Source organism: Pleurodeles waltl, chromosome 12 (genome assembly GCF_031143425.1).
Source record: "Pleurodeles waltl isolate 20211129_DDA chromosome 12, aPleWal1.hap1.20221129, whole genome shotgun sequence".
Lineage (NCBI taxonomy): Eukaryota > Metazoa > Chordata > Amphibia > Caudata > Salamandridae > Pleurodeles > Pleurodeles waltl.
Genome location: NC_090451.1, coordinates 132,285,329 through 132,305,721, shown reverse-complemented (window position 1 = coordinate 132,305,721; position 20,393 = coordinate 132,285,329). Strand labels below are relative to the sequence as shown.

Sequence of the window (20,393 nt, the reverse complement as noted above, 5' to 3'; positions counted from 1 at the left end):
ACCTGAGATGGAAATTAAGGGAGATGCGATCGAAGTACAATTCAGACAGAGGTAAGGAACTCCTTAAAGGGCAACCTAATAAAAAATATTATGCTACATTGTATTTTTTATCAAATATATAGAAAGGAAGAGAATAAAGACATCAGTTTCTTACCCCAGGTGAGAAAAACTCAACTGACACTGTTTCATGTGTACTTTTAGCCTGAATAAATTATTTGAAAAAAACGGGCATCCCTTAATTTATGCAGGGGGGCACAGGCACTAATTTTTTAAAGGCCAGGACTTTTTTTTCCATCATCACTTTGTTTGATTTAAGCAAGTGAGAGGAAAGACAACAAACTGAGGAAGAAGGTGGGAAAAAGTAATAAAAAAAGAAAAAGCTGCACGCCACTCTCCTCTTAAAAAAACACAATACGGTCCTGGGTATGGGGTCACATGCCCCTCTCCCAAAACAGGGGAGCCGGTGGTGCCGCAGGGACCCCTAGGGCTCTCCACATGACCCGTAAAAAACAGATGTCACAGCTGCCGAACTCCATGATGTTCAGATGGAGTGCAGAGATCACTTGTGTTTGGCTGCGACCAGGCCCTGCGTCCAACCCTATGCCGTGCATGGCCGAACGTCATGCATGACTTTGGGTTGGCTACCCCCAGGTTTTCTGATGTGGGATTGGTGTTTTACATAACAACACCCTAGAAAGTAATTGATAAAAAACACACAGGTTAAACATAGGTGAAATCGCAAGTTATAGGTCCCTTACAGCAACCACAATAGATCTACACAAGCACCCACCTGAAGGACATTATAGGCCACTCCTGTGCTTACTGGGTGTTCGTTTTTTTTTTGGGGGGGGGTGGGTGCCTCGTCTCTCTCAGGGGCACTCACAATTGATATAAAAATTGGATGCACCAAGGGAGGGTAATGGCCCCCGCAGCCCATCTGGGCTGCCCTGCCTACACCCACCCTGGTGCAGCGAGAGCCGGCTCCAATGGCTTGTTCCTACCCAGTGGGAGTGTATTTGGTTTTTTCCACAGCAGGGTGGGAGCAATTCTATGTTTCCTGCCCCCAAAAGTTTAAGTTCTGTTTGCCTGAGCTCTTTCAAGCAGTGAATAGCAGTGTCTCGAGGGATGTGGTCCCCGGGACACTGCTGCCATTGAACCTCTGGGGGATGGCGTCCCGAGGCCACTTGGAAAGCTTGAGAAAGGGGCCCCTACCCATTGAAACTGGTGTCTGCCCTTCTGTTAAATACGAGACTGCTGTAATTAAATCTGCAAGCACTGAATACTGAGGCAACGCAATTCTGAAGCCATCTCTGGCCTCTTCAGTGCATTTACAGCCACCCCTGCCCCTTCAGCTTATCCTGCAACTTTCTACTTTCTCCCTTTATGACGCTTTTTAGTTTTTCCTTCTTCCGTCTTTCTCATGTGTCTTTTGCTCGCAGCAAATACTTGAGGCATAAGAATAAGCCCCGGCCCTCACAAATAAGTGCCGGTGCTCAGCACCTGAAACAACAAGCACAAATTAAGCACTGATGAAGCACATCTTTTACTTAGTTTAATTTTTATTCTTAACATAACCTTGCCAACTATTTTTTGATAATTGAAATCATATTAATTTACCCCAACCATGAATTGATTGTAGTAAGAATATGTAACATTAAATATTTAACAATAATTATTTTTTAAATATTTTATTGAAAACTAACTATTACTGTTTTGTTACATTACAGTACCCTGAAATTAAATTGAATGTTATTTTAATTTCCAAGAAGGAGGAAGTGACCTTCTCCGTGATCTCTGTACTGGTCACATTGATGCAGTGGCCCACTGATGTCGTGGCTGTGCACGCGATTTGATTTAACCCACTGTGGTGTCCCCTTGTGGGAGTGTCACTCTTGGACTCACTAAATAGGTGTTGTGCAACGTGGACACAGAAAAGAGGAGTACGAACAAAAACTCTCCCTCACCTAGGACGTATTAATACCTTGTGACACGCCAGCACCTTGCAGAACTTTGTCATCTTCGCAGACTCACCTGATTGGCCACTTTGAGCTGCCCTCCTCTCTAGCTCAAAGCTCAGCAGGATGGGTCGGCAGACGCTATTACTGTTGCACAGCATCTTCAGAACATGTGTGAAGAAGTCCTCAGTTACCTCCTCCTCCTGCAAGAGAGTTCAAGCACAGTCACTGCGTGTACATGGTGAAAGGGAGAAAGTACGATGATGGGAGCAGCATGAAACAGCTAAAGGAAAAGACATATAGGTATTACATGGGCCCAGAGTGAAGGAGTGGATAAATAGAGGAATTACAGGAGCATCTGGAAGGGCAAGGAAGACGTAAATAAATCGTACAGCAGAAGATTGAGGCATTGGATGAGATGACACTGCAGGAAGAGACAGAAGGGTAAACTTCAAAGTGAGAAGAGGAGCTGGAAAATGATGTAAGAAACTGAAGGAGCAAACACCAGGGAAATCTGGAAGAACAGATCACATGTTATAAAGAGAAACTGGAAAGCAGAAAGTAGAAAATGAAGGGAGAAACACAAGACAACACCTGGAGATTGAGAATAGATAGAGGGACTAAATAGGAGGTCTAATGAATGGATAAGATGGAAGAATGGAAGCAGAGACCTTGGGGAGAGAATAGATTGAGGGAACAAAGTTTGTGACTGGAGAAAAGAAAAGATGTAGAAAAAGGAGGATGAGAGATTGGGGCCAGAGACTGGGAGGAGAGACAGTCGGTAAAAAGGAAAGTGGGAAGACCACAGTGGGGATATGGATAAGGAGGAGAGACTACAACAGAGAGGGTGCAGGAAGGATATACTGGAGGGTTGAGAGAAAGGTGTGATGGGATGTGAGCAAATAAGGGAGACAGTGGGGTAAAGATGCTGGGAAGTTGAGGCACAGGACAGAGAGTGAAGGTACCATAATTCTGGAAAGAAAGGACTATGGGGGTCATTATGACCCTGGCGGAAGGCGGAGAAGCGGCGGTAAGACCGCCAACAGGCTGGCGGTCTTTTTTTTTGTATTATGACCATGGCGGTTACCGCCATGGTCATCCGCCGCTTCTCCGTTCCGCCCACCGGGCTGGAGACCAGGGTCTCCAGCCCGGCGGCCGTCACTATACCGCCGGCGGTATTTGGATCCGTCTGACCGCCATGGATTTCATGCGGTTTGAAACCGCCATGAAATCCATGGCGGTAAGCACTATCAGTGCTAGGGAATTCCTTCCCTGGCACTGATAGGGGTCTCCCCCACCCCACCCCGACTCCCTCCCCTACCCCCCCACCACCTCTGCCACCCCCAAAGGTGGCAGGACCCCCTCCACACCCCGACCCCCAACATAAATTCACTCATACACACACGACATGCATGCAGGCACCACCAACACACATACATGAACACACACCGACATACATGCCAACATCCACACACACAGTCAGACACGCACACCCACATTCAAACATACACGCACACATCCATACAGACATACCTACAGATATACACGCACTCATTTCCAAACACACAACACCCCCGCAAGCATACACACACTGACACACCCCCTCTACATACACACACGCATGCACCCCATGCACGCACACAACACACAATACCCCCCCCCACCCCACTCCCCTCACGGACGACCGACTTACCAGGTCCGACGATCCTCCGGGAGGGGACGGGAGCCATGGGGGCTGCTCTGCCGACACCACACCGTCAACAGAACACCGCCACACCAAATCACAGGATGTGATTCGCTGGGCGGTGTTCTGTTGGCGTGGAGGTGGAGGTGGAACAACCTCCACTTCCCCGCCGCCCGCCAGTATTTTCCCTTGCATTTGGGTAATCCAATTTTCTCCAAACCATTTTCTCCCCATAGCCACCCCCCTCCAAACATCCCCCCAGGAAGTCCAGGGGGTCTAAAACTGGCATGCACTATACAGAATGCGCGAATTGCACCTCAAGAGGTTCAAGGCTCCTGAGTTGTCACCATTTCCTCTGACAGCTCGAGAACTTTAGACACAATTAAAATGTAAGGCACACAACCCAAAGTCATAAAGGGCCAGATGTATCAAAGTCCCGGTTTGCATTTCCTAAATAGCGATTTTCAAGAAATCGCTATTTAAGAAAGGCAAAATGGGATGTATGAGAAGAGCGATTTGGTAATAGCAATTTCTTAAAAATCGCAATCGCTATTACCGAATCGCAATTAAGGAATAGGACTCCATTTATCCGTATGGGCCTGTAGGCCTGTAGGCCTATAGGTGCGAATGGTCTTGCATTAACTAATTTGCAAATTCCTGTTAAAAATTTGCAAATTAGGTAATGCAAACCCCAGGGTGCTGGGGGCCTAAGGCCCCTTTTGATGCACCCCAAAAAAATATTTGTGGACATGTGAAGCGCACACATGCCCTAGGGGCATGTGTGTGCTACATGTCATTTTTAAAAATGCAGTTATAATGCATTTTTAAAAATTGCAAATGCTTACCACCAAATTGGATTTGGTGGTAATTGCATTTACTAAATGTCCAATTTGCAATTAGGAAATGCATGATACATGTTCTTTGGAAATCGCAAATAGGAATTCCCTATTTGTGATTTCCTATTTAGAGAATCGCAATTTGCGATTCCCTAAGTGGAGTCGCAATTTTTAGGGAATCGCTATTTTAGCGATTCCTTGAAATTGCACTGCAAATGCATTCGAATGCAAAATTGTTTGTTACATCTAGCCCTTAATACCAACTGTTAAATCACATGCGGTTCTGTGCACTATAAAATCACATCTGACAACATTACGAACTGTAAACAAAGGGCTGTGAGGGGACAGGGTTGACTGTACCTTGAACCCACACAGGGGCAATAAAACGGGATGCAGTCAATATAAAACAGCAATTTAGGAATGGAGTGCAACAACTGCGTGCAAGTGTGTGCATCAGGATTCCACATAAATGTACAAAGTGCATGTTACGAGGAAGTTACAAGCACCTTGTCAAAGGAACACGCGGTTGTAGGAAGGTAGCCTCCTTCTAGCCTTGTTACCCCCACTTTTGGCCTGTTTGTGAGGATATGTCAAGGTGATTTTACTGTCTCACTGGGATCCTGCTAGCCAGGGCCCAGTGCTCATAGTGAAAACCCTATGTTGTCAGTGTGTTTGATATGTGTCTCTGGGATCCTGCTAGCCAGGACCCCAGTGTTCATAAGTTTGTGGCCTATATGTGCTCCCTGTGTGGTGCCTAACTGTATCACTGAGGCTCTGCTAACCAGAACCTCAGTGTTTATGCTCTCTCTTTGCTTTAAAACTGTCACTGCAGGCTAGTGACTAATTTTAACAATTCTCATTGGCACACTGGAACACCCTTATAATTCCCTTGTATATGGTACCTAGGTACCCCGGGTATTGGGGTTCCAGGAGATCCCTATGGGCTGCAGCATTTCTTTTGCCACCCATAGGGAGCTCAGACAATTCTTGCACAGGACTGCCACTGCAGCCTGAGTGAAATAACATCCACGTTATTTAACAGCCATTTTCGCTGCACATAAGTAACTTATAATTCACCTATATGTCTAACCCTCACTTGATGAAGATTAGGTGCCAAGTTACTTAGGGGGTCATTCTGACCCCGGCGGTCTCAGACTGCCGGGGCCAGGGTCGGCGGGAGCACCGCCGACAGACCGGCGGTGCCCCGCAGGGCATTCTGACCGCGGCGGTTCGGCCGCGGTCAGACAAGGAAAACCGGCGGTCTCCCGCCGGTTTTCCGCTGCCCTTGGAATCCCCCATGGCGGCGCAGCTTGCTGCGCCGCCATGGGGGATTCTGACACCCCCTACCGCCATCCTGTTCCTGGCGGATGGCGGTAGGGGGTGCCGCGGGGCCCCTGGGGGCCCCTGCAGTGCCCATGCCAATGGCATGGGCACTGCAGGGGCCCCCGTAAGAGGGCCCCACTGTGTATTTCAGTGTCTGCAATGCAGACACTGAAATACGCGACGGGTGCAAACTGCACCCATCGCACATACCCACTCCGCCGGCTCCATTCGGAGCCGGCTTCCTCGTGGGGAGGGGTTTCCCGCTGGGCTGGCGGGCGGCCTTCTGGCGGTCGCCCGCCAGCCCAGCGGGAAAGCCTGAATGGCCTCGGAGCGGCCATATGGCGGTTCCCGCGAGGCGGGCGGCCTTAGTGTGTGGGCACCCTGGCACTAGCCAAGGTGCTCCCACATTGTTCAGGGCAAATTCCCCGGATTTTGTGAGCGAGGGGACACCATTACACACGTGCACTACATATAGGTCACTACCTATATGTAGCGTCACAATGGTAACTCCGAACATGGCTATGTAACATGTATAGGATCATGGAATTGTCAGCCCAATACCATTCTGGTATTGGGGTGCCAATTCCATTCATCCCCGGGTCTCTAGCACAGAACCCGGGTACTGCCAAACTGCCTTTCCGGGGTCTCCACTGCAGCTGCTGCCAACCCCTCAGACAGGTTTCTGCCCCCTGGGGCCTGGGCAGCCTGGTCCCAGGAAGGCAGAACAAAGGATTTCCTCGGAGAGAGGGTGTTACACCCTCTCCCTTTGGAAATAGGTGTGAAGGGCTGGGGAGGAGTAGCCTCCCCCAGCCTCTGGAAATGCTTTGATGGGCACAGATGGTGCCCATCTCTGCATAAGCCAGTCTACACCGGTTCAGGGATCCCCCAGCCCTGCTCTGGCATGAAACTGGACAAAAGAAAGGGGAGGGATCACTCCCCTGACCAGCACCTCCCAGAGGAGGTGCTCAGAGCTCCTCCAGTGTGTCCCAGACCTCTGCCATCTTAGATTTAGAGGTGTTGGGGCACAATGGACAGCTCTGAGTGGCCAGTGCCAGCAGGTGACGTCAAAGACCCCTCCGGATAGGTGCTTACCTCTCTTAATAGCCAAGCCTCCTTTCTCAGTAGCCAAACCTCCTGTTTTTGGCTATTTAGGGTCTCTCCTCCCCGCTATTCCTCAAATAACGAATGCAAGAGCTCACCAGAGTTCCCCTGCACTTCCCTCTTCGACTTCTGCCAAGGATCGACCGCTGACTGCTCCAGGAAGCCTGCAAAACCGCAACAAAGTAGCAAGACGACTACCAGCAACATTGTAGCGCCTCATCCTGCCGGCTTTCTCTACTGTTTCCTGGTGGTGCATGCTCTGAGGGCTGTCTGCCTTCACCCTGCACTGGAAGCCAAGAAGAAATCTCCAGTGGGTCGACGGAATCTCCCCCCTGCTAACGAGAGGCACCAAACTTCTGCCTCACCGGCCCTCTGGGTACCCTCTCATCCTGACAAGCTTGGTCCCTGGAACACAGGAGCTGGGTCAAGTGTCTCCCACAGTCCAGTGGCCCTTCTGTCCAAATTTGGTGGAAGTATGTCCTTATCTCCCCACGCCAGACAGCAAACCTGTGTACTGCGTGATCTGCAGCTGCTCCGGCTTCTGTGCACTTTTCCAAGGATTCCTTTGTGCACAGCATAGCCTGGGTTCCCAGCACTCCGTCCTGCATTGCCCAACTCGCTGAGTTGGACTCCGACGTCGTGGGACCCTCCTCTGTGACTCTGATTCGACCGCTGTCCTCAGGTCTTCTAAGTGCCTGTCCCGGTACTTGTGCGGGTGCTGCCTGTTTCTGCAGGGGCTCTCTGAGTTGCTGAGCACCCCCTCTGTCTCCTCCTCCAACAGGCGACATCTTGGTCCTTCCTGGGCCCCAGCAGCATCCAAAATCCTCAACAGCGACTCTTGCAGCTAGCAAGGCTTGTTTGGGGTATTTCTGCGTGGAAACACTTCTGCATCCTCCAGCAAGCTATGGGACATCTTCTCACCATAGGGGAAGTTCCTGGCACCTTCCATTGTTGCAGAATCTTCAGCTTCTTCCATCCGGAGGCAGCCCTTTTGCACCTTCATCCGGGGTTTAGTGGGCTCCTGCCCCCCCTGGACACTTGCATGACATTCAGGCTTTTAAGGGCCAAGCTTATCAGAATCTGGTCAATAGGAATTAAATAAATGGATGGAATGGTAGGATTCTTCGCCTCTTCTATGTCAATCCCACACTTAGCTATACAAGTTGATGGTAAACATGAAATATGCCCTAAGGGGGAAGACAGTGGTTAAATGTCTGACATCCCTGAAACATTCCCCTAAAAGGACAAGTAAAGAAATTGGAATCATAGGCAGAGGCTGCATTGCCAGAAACGAGGGAGAAGACCGTTAATACCAGACCCAATAACATATATGAAACATTCCATACCTTAAATTGTTCAGACTCCAGGTTCCAAGGATAACCTGGGAACCGCTTGGAAAATGAGCTATGCAAAATGCTACAATGCCATGTCAATGGCAGACTGTATGCCACACAAATGCTAAATAACAATTGTGTATATTTTTAAAGTGGATTGTAGGTGCTGACAAGTAGGAAGTCTTTCAATGATTCTTTTATAGGTTCACACTTGGAACTCAGAATACTCCATGGCTGGCTCTACTGAGACCCTAGTCTGGACTACAACTGCATGGAAATCCAGTCCACCTAACAGTCCAGGATGCCATGGAAATCAAGGGATCTTTTGGGTTGAATAAAGGGTCTTGTTAAACCGTAATGTTTCTCTTGTCTATCATGATACAATCAACAGGGCAAGTTTAAAGAACTCTGACTTACAGTCAAGTGATTCTGAGGGTAACTGGAGTAAAATGTATTCCTTATACTGTTAGCCTAAAGGTCTTGCCATGAAGCATTAGAGGTCTCACAAGCCTGACCTTCAACCATTTACATCCTGGCACAAATGGTCCCCCCAGTCAAGTATATTGTGTGTATGAAGGCTAAGTCCTCCAAAACACAATTCTTCTGTGAATCCACCGAGAGGGGGGACTTACTGATCCTGAAACTGGCCCATATGCAAATTCAATGTGGCGATCGCTCTACCACATGAAAGGTTAATTCATCCTAATAGGGACACTTGGCTGTGTCCTGAGATACAGCCCGACAGTGTAAACCAGCAGGAATACTGTAGTACCACCACAGGGATTAAAAACTTGCTGGGAGCTTGAGGTTTTCAATGTTTGAAAATGGTACGAAATATTTACATTTCCTATGCTCTACATAGAAGCCTGGGTGCAATATGAATATTATTGCTCATAGTAGATATTCGGGTTTAGGCTGGGGCAGTTAAGAGGAAATCTTGGATGAAACAAGCCTTAATCTTTCCAGGAATGCCCTGCATTACCTTAGTCCTTCAGCTACACTATAAGAGCACCGTTCAGCCTGCCCCAGGAGAGCTCCAAGGAGAACAGCAAAACCTATGACATTCAGGAGCATTTCCTAACCCAGCACTCTGTTTGAGCATGTTATTTGATTATTTTAGTGTGGGTATTTCTAAAAGGTTCACCTCAGCCGAGGCACAGTGGAGCACTTCATGTAGCATCAGAAATACTCAAGTCAGACTCTACAAACAGCATGCAGGAATGTTCACTTAACTCAATGAAGAGTTTAGGGGGTGATTCTGACCCCGGCGGTCTTAGACCGCCGGGGCCAGGGTCGGCGGGAGCACCGCCGACAGGCCGGCGGTGCCCCGCAGGGCATTCTGACCGCGGCGGTAAAGCCGCGGTCAGACCGGCAACACTGGCGGTCTCCCGCCAGTGTACCGCTGCCCTGTTGAATCCTCCAAGGCGGCGCAGCTAGCTGCGCCGCCGAGGGGATTCCGACCCCCCCTACCGCCATCCAGTTCCCGGCGGTCCGCCCGCCGGGAACCGGATGGCGGTAGGGGGGGTCGCGGGGCCCCTGGGGGCCCCTGCAGTGCCCATGCCACTGGCATGGGCACTGCAGGGGCCCCCGTAAGAGGGCCCCTACAAGTATTTCACTGTCTGCTTGGCAGACAGTGAAATACGCGACGGGTGCAAATGCACCCGTCGCACCTTCGCACTCCGCCGGCTCGATTACGAGCCGGCATCCTCGTGGGAAGGTCGTTTTCCCCTGGGCTGGCGGGCGGCCTTTTGGCGGGCGCCCGCCAGCCCAGGGGAAAACTTGAAATACCCGCCGCGGTCTTTTGACCGCGGCGCGGTATTTTGGGGGCGGAATTCTGGCGGGCGGCCTCCGCCGCCCGCCAGAATCAGAATCACCCCCTTAGTGTGTTGGAGGAGAGCAGCAGAGGTGAGTGAGATTGTAGGTTGTAAAAATGGTAAAGGAATGGGCTTTTAGATTTTACACAAAATATTTGTAGGGGAAAAGGTCAAACTGAGGAGGTGGGAAAATAGCAAATTCCCAGGGACAAAAGACTGTGGAAAAGGTAATGTACTCTCTTCTTGATTCCTGCACACAAAGTTATGGGGCATACAGGGGTGGAAGGCCAAATGTTGATTCTTCACAAGGAAACGTTTGCAAGAGCTCCCCATAACAGGAAGTCACACATTTTACATGCATGGATATTGAATCTGGGCTTTGGTCTCCAGCGACGTGTCAAGGAATATAATTCTTGTACAGTCTGCCATTTACAAGGCCTGTTTAGTACCAAAAAGTGAACGTTAAAAAAGCTACATGTGCTCGTAAAAGCTCCTACGCGAACAGATGACATGATGCAAATGATTCTGAAAGGCAAAGCTTAATTTGTGCCAGAGTTTGTAAGACTGGAATTATTTTTCATCATCTGGCTTTGATTAGGAGAAAAAGAAACAGGAAAGCAGAAAAAATAAAAATGAGGACAAAGAGACTGAGAGAAAGCTAGGATAACAGCAGCAAAGGGAGAAAGGAGAGAGAGAGGAGAACATAAAAGAGTGAGATAAGCAGACAGGAGGGTAGGGTAATAGAAGAAAGAGGCAAGAGCTGGATTTGAGACTAGTCTTGGTATATGACAACACCTGGCCCCTAGGACAGTGTTTAGACCTTTAACTAGTTTGAAATATTTATGTGTTATGTACCTCATCCATATAGAGAAAATGGACCATGATGGGAAGGCTGAGTGGAAGAGTGTAGGTTGAGGACTATGGTCGGGAGATAGGCAATGCTTACACTGTTTCCCTTCGTAAGCAGTATCAGGTGGTTCAGTTGCCTTCCTTTTCAAAAGGACACTTCAGGGATATGAAGGCAGAGGGGTGAAAATACCAGTGTACATGTTCAGTGAAGGAACACTGTACTGTGGACTCAGATGTTCCTTGGTTTCAGGGACATTGAAATCGGTGTGTGCCACATAAAGAAGCATGAGAAGGCCCTCAGGTGAACAGGCAATTAGGGTGCACTAAGTATAAAGGTTCTTTCCGAAGAGAGTAGGGGCTCTGGCAAGAAAGAAGCCCAATGGATCAGGGAATCAGATACTACAGTATCCGCGTGGGTGGTGTATGCAGCCACAATCCACTTGGATGTGGGGACACAGAGAGACGTTATCGTACTATCGGATCATGTGGGATAAATGTGCCGTGCTGGGGGTTAAAGTTCCTTCTAGCATCTGTCAAAGGTTTGCAGCGCACTCTGCTTTCCAATGTAGGTTGCAACTGTTTCTTACCCTGTGTTCAGTGCTCCGACCCCATTGCTGGATGTGGACTTCCCCCAGGTCCAAGACATGATGCTGCAGCCCATCCCACTGTGAAGACGACAGCCTTAGCAGTGACACCACATGCTGGTTCCTGCACTTCACCAAGGCCTCTGAGGAGCCATCTTCTACCACAATCCTAAAAAGGAGCAGCACGAACCTTGTGTCAGAGGAGAGGAGGGGTGCAGTCACCCAGTTATCATGCAGTCTCACTGCTGCACAGCACAGTCAGCACACTGTCCAGTAAGCACATAGCTGTGCATCTCAGCCAGTCTGCACCCCAATCAATGTGCAACTCACTTGGAACACATCCAAGATGGAGGGCAGCATACTAGTGACGCAGCCAACTTTATGGTCAGTCCACTTCCAGCACAGCAAGCTAAGCTACAACTCACTAAGGGGGTCATTCCGACCCCGGCGGTGCGGGAGCACCGCCAACAGGCTGGCGGTGCCCCGCCGGGCATTCTGACCGCGGCGGTTTGGCCGCGGTCAGACAAGGAAAACCGGCGGTCTCCCGCCGGTTTTCCGCTGCCCTTGGAATCCCCCATGGCGGCGCAGCTTGCTGCGCCGCCATGGGGGATTCTGACACCCCCTACCGCCATCCTGTTCCTGGCAGTTCGCCCGCCAGGAACAGGATGGCGGTAGGGGGTGCCGCGGGGCCCCCGTAAGAGGGCCCCACTGTGTATTTCAGTGTCTGCAATGCAGACACTGAAATACGCGACGGGTGCAAACTGCACCCGTCGCACATACCCACTCCGCCGGCTCCATTCGGAGCCGGCTTCCTCGTGGGGAGGGGTTTCCCGCTGGGCTGGCGGGCGGCCTCCTGGATGGCCTCCGCGGTCTTTCGACCGCGGAGCGGCCATATGGCGGCTCCCTCCACGCGGGCGGCGACCGCCGCCCGCGGGGGTCAGAATGACCCCCTAAGTGTTCAGACCAATAAGCGTTCAGCACAGTCATTCTAAAGCCGTGCAGCCAATCAGTGTGCAGCCCAAACACTTGTACAACTCAAACAGAGCGCAGCTGGGATAGAGGGTGCCCTAATGAAGTGTGCATAGAGCAGTAAGCCCTTTGGTGAGCCTGAGGGCACCGCTGCATGGGGTGAGGCACTGTGATGGTGGGGGCAGCAAAGTAGGCATGAAGGCATTCCTGAGGACTTACCTGGCACTGGCTTGAAATACTCCATTCAGCGAAGGGCAGGGGGGGAGGTTCTGAGTGCATCGTCCCTAAAGAAGAAGAAAAGATGTCATTAAAAGCCATGCGCACCAAGTGTATAGACCTAGTATCTGACATTCCAAATTCCTGCTGCTCAAGAGATTAAAGGTCCGCAGAGCGGCTGCAATGGACAAATCTACACCAACTGCCATAGAAACAAAGGTGTTAGCCAGCAGACACCCTCAAATAAAGAGCTGAGGCGGTTACCTCCCAGCCCCCCCCAATAAACCCAGAAAAAAACATAAAAAACGAATATATCAATATTCAGTGTTCAACCCATTACACAACAAAACACATTAAACAGTCCACCGTGTGTTATGAGAAAAGCTGTCATCGGAATGATAAACTTTCAAGGGAATCAATGGTTTAATCATTTTCCATAAACCAGAAGCGCCGACACGCCGTCAACGCTTCTGATATTTGCACAGGGATTAAAACCACTGAATTATTATTTGGAGGTGAACCTAATGTATTTTTGTTGTGTAATAAGTTGAAAACTGATTTATTCGTTTTTTATGTTTTGTCCTATTTTGTCACTCTCTTTTGCAATAGTAATTGACTATGTTATCTTGAATTATTGTGCGGGCACTTCATTTGCTTTTGTAATGTTTACTTTTGTGACTTATCTGTTCTGCATTGATTCAATTTATATTTATAATTTCCTACCTGGAACCCTTGATACTTATATAGAAACGGTTCATCTATGCCATCAATGGCAAATTATCTGCAGTATTAGATAGGAGCACACATATGAGTTGCATTGTCATAGGTTACACTGGGCAACTATATCAAGGCAGTGGCATAATGAAACGTTGGGGGGGGGCTGCAAAGAACATAGTGGGACCCCCCCCCCCCTCCAGACTCAATCACTCCAGGTGCTGAGCTGATGACCCCCCACCCCCGACCCCCCGCACCGCAGGAGCTGCGGGGGCCTTTGTTACACCACTGATCAAGGGGTCACTTTGTGCCCAGCCATATCTCCTATATGGAATCACAGCTCGTAGTCCCAGACTTCCCACCTTCAGGCTTACTGATGTACAACAGGCACCATGATTTCCCTTGAGAAGCAATCACATCTATTTAATTCCATTGAATCACGCGGGTGTTGTCTGGCTGTTCCATTCCTTCTTTGCCATAACAGTTGACCAGCTGCCTCTCTGAAGGCTTTAAACACAGCATCAAGACTGCCGGTGAGACATTCCCAGGGAGTTTGCAGTTCTTTCTTAGTCAACTTTCTAAAAACAAATCCTATATGCCAGAGAAGCTCCTGAGGGTAAAACAAGATGCTGACTTGCATCCTAAGTATCACAATTGGCCAGTTTGAGACTTTTTAACATACAGACCCACTGCTAGGCTATAGAAGCAAATGAATGAATGCATGAATGAGCTATCAACAAAGCATGCTGCCCATCAAATGTATCTCCGCACCACAATGTAGCAGGTTTGCGTGCTGCCAGGAATTGAGGTAGTAAAGATCCATGTATTCAGCAAAACACTAGGTGAGTTTTGTCAAACGAATATAGATCGACAAATAATTCCAAAGTTTAACACAAAAAGGCGAGCCCCCAAAACTGAAAATAGCGATATTTAGGAATATTCAGGTGAGCCATGGATGAGGTTAAAATTGGAATCCATGAACGTGCAATGCAGATGAACAAGACCTTAAAGAACCTTAAAGAAAAAGTTACTTACCTTCGTTAATCTTTCTAGTAGAGAGACTATCTAGTTGTAGATTCCTCACCTACTGAATATTTCTCCAGCGTCAGACTATGGGCCTGATTACGACCTTGGCAGATGGGATACTCATCCCTGGCAACTACAGACCAATCTCTATGCTGCCAGCCCTTGCCGAAGTACTTGCAAAACATGTTAATACTCATCTTTTGAGTTCTTTGGAGGAAAATAACATTCTCCATCCGTCTCAGATGGGCTTTAGACCATTACATAGTACGGAATCTGCATTAATCGCAGTCACTGAAGAAGTTAGGAAACGTGTAGATCAGGGCTTGGTCTCGGCAATCGTGCTTCTCGATCTTAGTGCCGCCTTTGACACGGTGGAGCACAATATTTTACTCCAGAGAATGAGGGAAAGTGGAAAGTTTTAGTTTGTGTACCAAAGCCGTATATTCAAGGTTTTTCTATATAGCGCTGGGAGGCCTTCAGGTAGCTATGCGCTCTATAATTTTTCATAACATAACATACTCTGTCATAAACGTGACGGATATCCCATCTACTGTATTACAAGTTTCATTCCTATGGAACTTGTAAAATGGCGGACAGGATATCTGTCACGTTTTTGACGGAGTATCCCATGCGCCAAGGTCATAATCAGGCCCTATATCTGGAAACGTTTCAGCAGTCCTTCGGCACGCCGTCAGGTTGCCATGCAGCTCTGCACCAAAGCCGTTCCGCTACAGAAATGAAATGCTGGCCCATAAAGGCACCATCCCTGTGTGCTGATGTCAGTTGCTTTTGATGCTGTGTGAGCCCCTAGACGCAAAGCCACATGAAAGAATTGGTCATCAGAAGTGCACAGATTGCTAGACTGGGGATCTAATTAAAGACTAGAGTCCAGTCACAGAAATAGTATGATGGGAGGGTCAGTGAGGAATAACTAATATCTGCAGCTAGCATCTCTACAAGAAATAGTGTTACGGAAGGTAAGTAATTTGTTCTTCTGATAGAGACTTTTACGAACAGATCCCACACCTTTTGAAATGATACCAAAGCAGTACCTATTGGAGGCAGGTCTGTGAATGGACTCAAAATAGAAAGTCCAGCATACCTGAGTGGACAAAATGGCCATCCCATCAAACCTAGTTGCCCAGATAATAGTGCTACTTGTACATATGCAGGGACACATATGCAGATCTTAATGCAGAAGACGATCCAGCACCAGAAGTTCCTTTCTGCACAGCCTTGCCTTTATTCCTTCCAGGCACAAGGTCCCATCCCGCCCTCTTTGATCCAGTACCACATGGCGGTACTGTTGACTGGGACAACCTGCAAAAGCTTCACTTTAATGGAGGGTAGGAAGACTTAACAGCAAGTAGATGGTCTGGCAGTTTTATATGGAGCTGAGACGCCAGCAGAGACCAGAAGCCTCTGATCTCCACGTTTCCCAAGTGGTTGCCCCAACACAGAACTGACGCATCGATCACTACCATGGGGTTTATGCAAACTTATGACCCGGGTCATAGTCATTATTCGAGTACGATCCTAAAAGGAAACACAGACCATGCTGCCTCCTTTGTGGAGGTGGCAAATCAAGTAGGGGGAAGTGGCACCTTGGAGGAATCAGGTGCAAATTTGGTTGAGGTTGTGTAGGAGTCTGGCCTGGTTTGTAGTGGGTACCTAAGGTACTTACACCTTTTATCAGGTCCAGTTATCCGTTATTAGTGAAATGTAGACAGTGTCTAGAAGCCTGGCTCTCCAGGGGTAGTGTGGGTGAGCAGCCAAGGCCTAACTAGGGGGCTTGCAAAGCTCATGCAATACCACTGTAGTCACACAGTACTCACACACATGAAAGAAAATACTTAGTTACAAAAATAAAGGTACTTTATTTTGGTGACACAAATGCCAAAAATACCATAGAGACTATACTCCCTTTAGGAGGTAGGTAATACACAAATTATATACACTAGTATGCAGAAATAGCTGTAAAAACAGAAAACAGTGCAAATAGTGAAAATCACAATAGTTAGAAATGGACATAAGGGGAACACAAACCATATACTAAGAAAGTGGAATGCGAAAATCGGTTTCCCACCTGGGCAAGTCTAGTGTGTAGAGGGGCACTCGGAGTATTAAAAACACCAAAGGTAAGTAACAGAACCCACCCCAGAGCCCAGGAAAGCAGGAGTAAATCACATTAACTTTCCTAGAACACACAAGAGCACGAGAAAGAAGATTATGCAAGAACCAGAAGAGACTGCAAGACACCAATGATGGATTCCTGGACCTGAAGACCTGTGGGAGAAGGGGACCAAGTCCAAGACTCACTGAAGTGTCCAGGGAGAATAGGAGCCCCTGCTAAACGGAATGAAGGTGCAAAAGAAGAACCACAGGTGAAGAACAACAGTCAGTACTGCACCCAAGAAGATGGATGCGGGTTCCTGGTTGGCGCAGATGATGTCCCACGCCGGATGGATGATTGCAGTCTGGTGTGCATTGTTGAATTCCGCCAACAAGCCTTGTTACATGCAGGTTAGCGGAAAATGGCCCTGTCTGGGACCATGAGGGACCTGGCGGACTCTACCCAGGAGGGGGAATCAGAGGGGGCTCTCAGCAACTCGGAAAGTCCTCAGAAGACCAGGCAGCATGCGCAGGAGTCCCACAGCACAGGGACAAAGAGTGGTGCAAAAGGAGGCCCACACAGCACTACAACAAAGGGTCCCACGCCGCTGGAGAACCACGCAGGAAGCTGTGCATCGCAGGAAGGAGTGTGGGACCGGAGCTGCACGGTGCATGCAGAACTTTGTGGAAGGATGCCAACAAGCCTTGACAACTGCAAAGCACGTGGTGCACGGGGGACTGTCTTGCGTGGGGAGGCGCACTCTTACTTCCACCAAAGTTGAACAGTAGGACGTCAGGACCGTGGGGACCACTTCAGTCCACCACCCATGATGCTGGATCCAAGCACTTTGTCAGAAGAGGGTCCTAACAGCACCGGTAGTTTCTGCAGAGGGGTGCCTGCTGAAGCAGGGGAGTGACTCCTTCAATCCAAGGGAGATTCCTTTGTTCTTCTGGTGCAGGCTGAAGACAGTCTGTCCTCTGAGGATGCACAACCGGGAAACAGTTGCTTGCAGGAGCTGAAGATACAATGTTTCGGAAGTCATCTTTGCTTCTTTGTTGCAGTTTGTAGAGTTCCTGGAGGGTCCAGATACAGTTTCTTCGGTAAGAAGGTAAAGTAAAGGATGCGAGTCTTGCAATCCGAACCTGAAGAAACACCCAAGAGATAGACCCTAAATAGCTCTGAAAGGGGAATGGGTCAGCTACATAGGTAAGCACCTATCAGGGGAGGGCTTTGAAGTCACCTGCTGGCACTGGGCACTCAGATGCTCCCAGAGTTACCTGCCAACTTGAAATCCAAGATGGCAAAACCCAGGGACCCCCTGGAGAAGCTCTGAGCACCACCCCTGGGGTGGTGATGGACAGGGGAGTGGTCACTCCCCTTTCCCTTGTCCAGTTTTGAGCCAGAGCCGGGACTGGGGGACCTTGAACCGATGTAGACTGGATTATGCAAGGAGGGCACCATCTGTGCCCTTCAAAGTATTTTCAGAGGCTTGGCCTCCCAAGCCTGTAACAACTATTTCCAAATGAAGAAGGTGTAACACCCCTCTCCCAAAGGAAATCCTTTGTTCTGCCTTCCTGGGCTTGAGCTGCTCAAGCAACAGGAGGGCAGAAACCTATCTGAGAGGTGGCAGCAGCTGGGGCTGCCTGAGAACCTCAGAAGGCTGGAACGTCAATACTGGGGGTCATCTAAGGAGCCCCCAGAGTGCATGGAATCATACAACCAATGCTTGAAAAAGCATTGGGGTATGACTCCAACATGTTTGATACCAAACATGCCTATGTTCGGAGTTACCATTATGTAGCTGGACATAGGTAGTGACCTATGTAGAGTACATGCTGTATAAAATGGTGTCCTCGCACTCACAAAGTCTGGGAATATTGTCCTGTAGGTCGTGGGGGCACATCTGCTAGTGCAGGGGTGCCCTCACACACAGGTACCCCGCACCCTGCCCTCATGGCTGGAGGGCCTGCTATAGGGGTGACTTATAAATGATCTGGTGCAGTGTAAATGGCAGTAAAAGGGTGCATGCACCTTTTCACACAGGCTGCAATGGCAGTCCTGTAGTAGCCTTTGCATGGGCTCCCTATGGGTGGCAAAAGATATGCTGCAGCCCATAGGGATCCCCTGGGACTCCAATGCCCTGGGTACCTAGGTACCATATCCTATGGACTTATAAGGGGGCACCAGTATGCCAATTGTGGGTGAAATACTGGGTTACCAGTATGCAACAACAATAATTTAAGGGAGAAAGCATACCTATTGGGGTCCTGATTAGCAGGATCCCAGGACACACAGTCAAACACACTGACAAACAGGCCAAAAGTGGGGATAACCAAGCTAGAAAGAAGCTAGTTTCCTACAGGTTGGACTGGCGCTGACTTGGCTTCAAAGAGAACTATTGGGTCATCCTCCTGTGGAGTCGGCGTCAAAGTACCTGGGGCCTGCATAGGTCGTGCAGCCGGAAGCAGGGTCAGAACTGGAGCCTGAGGTAAGATAGGCTCGGAGGGTTCAACTTGCGTCGGGGGCGAACCCACTATCAGTACTCCAGATAGAAGGCCTCTTGGCTCTTTGGGGCCCAAAGGTGTGCCACAAGAAGTTGGCAAGAATCCAAACAGCCAGAGCATGTGTGCACAAAAATCTCTGATCTGATTAGGCGTGGCTGTTAGCCCCAGAAATTCAGGTTGTGCCGGAACTAGTTGCAGGATCACACCAAAGTTGGCTGACTTTGGTAATCAGATCGAGAAGAATGGCACCACACCTGCTCAGGTGGATGAAGTGGCACAAGGGAGTTGAATCCTGCTTTGATTTCCGAAGCTTCCTTTTTTATTTACATGAGGATTTGGACTGCGACGGAATATTAGATGTTACAAAACAGCTTTGAAGTTTCTACTTGTGATAACTGATCCCTGCTTATGTTTTAATGTTGCACCTTATATTTTAAAGGCTATTTATGTGAGTAAATGTATTATGTATTAGCCAGTCTTTTGCCCCTAGAATTCTGTATGGATTATAAGTGTGTGATTTTTTTTTTTTTTAATATGTAACTTTGGATTTGTTTTTAATGTTTGTATGCTTGTTTTAGGATTGTTTTTTATTATAATTATGTACTTTTATGGCTATTTGGAATTAGCCAAATAAAGTTTATGAACCGATATAAGAGCTGAGTTTAGATGTATTTTGTTGTAATATATGGAGGACAATTATGATTTTGAGAATCCTGATATAGGATGGAAGCAGGTGGTGACCAACAAGGGAATCCTGAGCAAAGAAACCCAGTGGAAACATTGAGATGGTGCCAAACAAGGAAACAAGCCAAGAAGAAGGAGAAATAACTTACCTTTGGCATTGCTCTTTCTGGTGGATATTCTAACTGCAGAGTCCTCCCCTGTATTATATTTCCCAGGTGTCAAACTGGATCCAGATGTTTCTACAGCAGTGCTCCTGTGGGTCACTAGGTGGCATCCTGCGGCTCTGTGTTGACCGCCCCGGAAGCAATGGAGTGGAACTGCATACAGGCCATACCCCTCCAAGCTAACGTCATTTTCTTGAGTGACTGTTGCTGATGCGGAGTCGGGCCGCTGGGACAGTTTTATTAAAACGGAGGGTCTTTTGGTATTAGGACTTTGGCAATATGACTGTGGCTTGAATTTCCGGCCTAGTAACCTTTGGTGCTTCCTACAACACTTATTGGTCCTGATGATGACCCGCTGGTAACATATCTACTGTTAGGGTCGAAATGTCAATAAAGAACTAATTGTGGACTGTTGCTAAAACATTCAAAATTCTGGGTGTTGTAATGTGAAATCACTGTATCTTTACAGCCACATGCTTTTTACTGTATTTATCTGTAAATGTCACTGGTGCACTTTAAGTTC

The 20,393-nt window shown here is 48.5% G+C and overlaps 1 protein-coding gene across 1 annotated transcript in view; it reads right to left on the bottom strand.

Moving 5' to 3' along the window:
- The window catches only part of CTC1 (CST telomere replication complex component 1), a 158,280-nt gene that overhangs the window by 9,404 nt on the left and 128,483 nt on the right, over positions 1 to 20,393 (bottom strand). The window contains exons 21-23 of the mRNA XM_069216790.1: positions 12,669 to 12,733; positions 11,484 to 11,649; positions 2,032 to 2,158 (exon numbers count right to left, since the gene is read on the bottom strand). Coding sequence (XP_069072891.1) covers positions 2,032 to 2,158; positions 11,484 to 11,649; positions 12,669 to 12,733 — 358 coding nt within the window. The remainder of the gene's footprint in view (positions 1 to 2,031; positions 2,159 to 11,483; positions 11,650 to 12,668; positions 12,734 to 20,393) is intronic.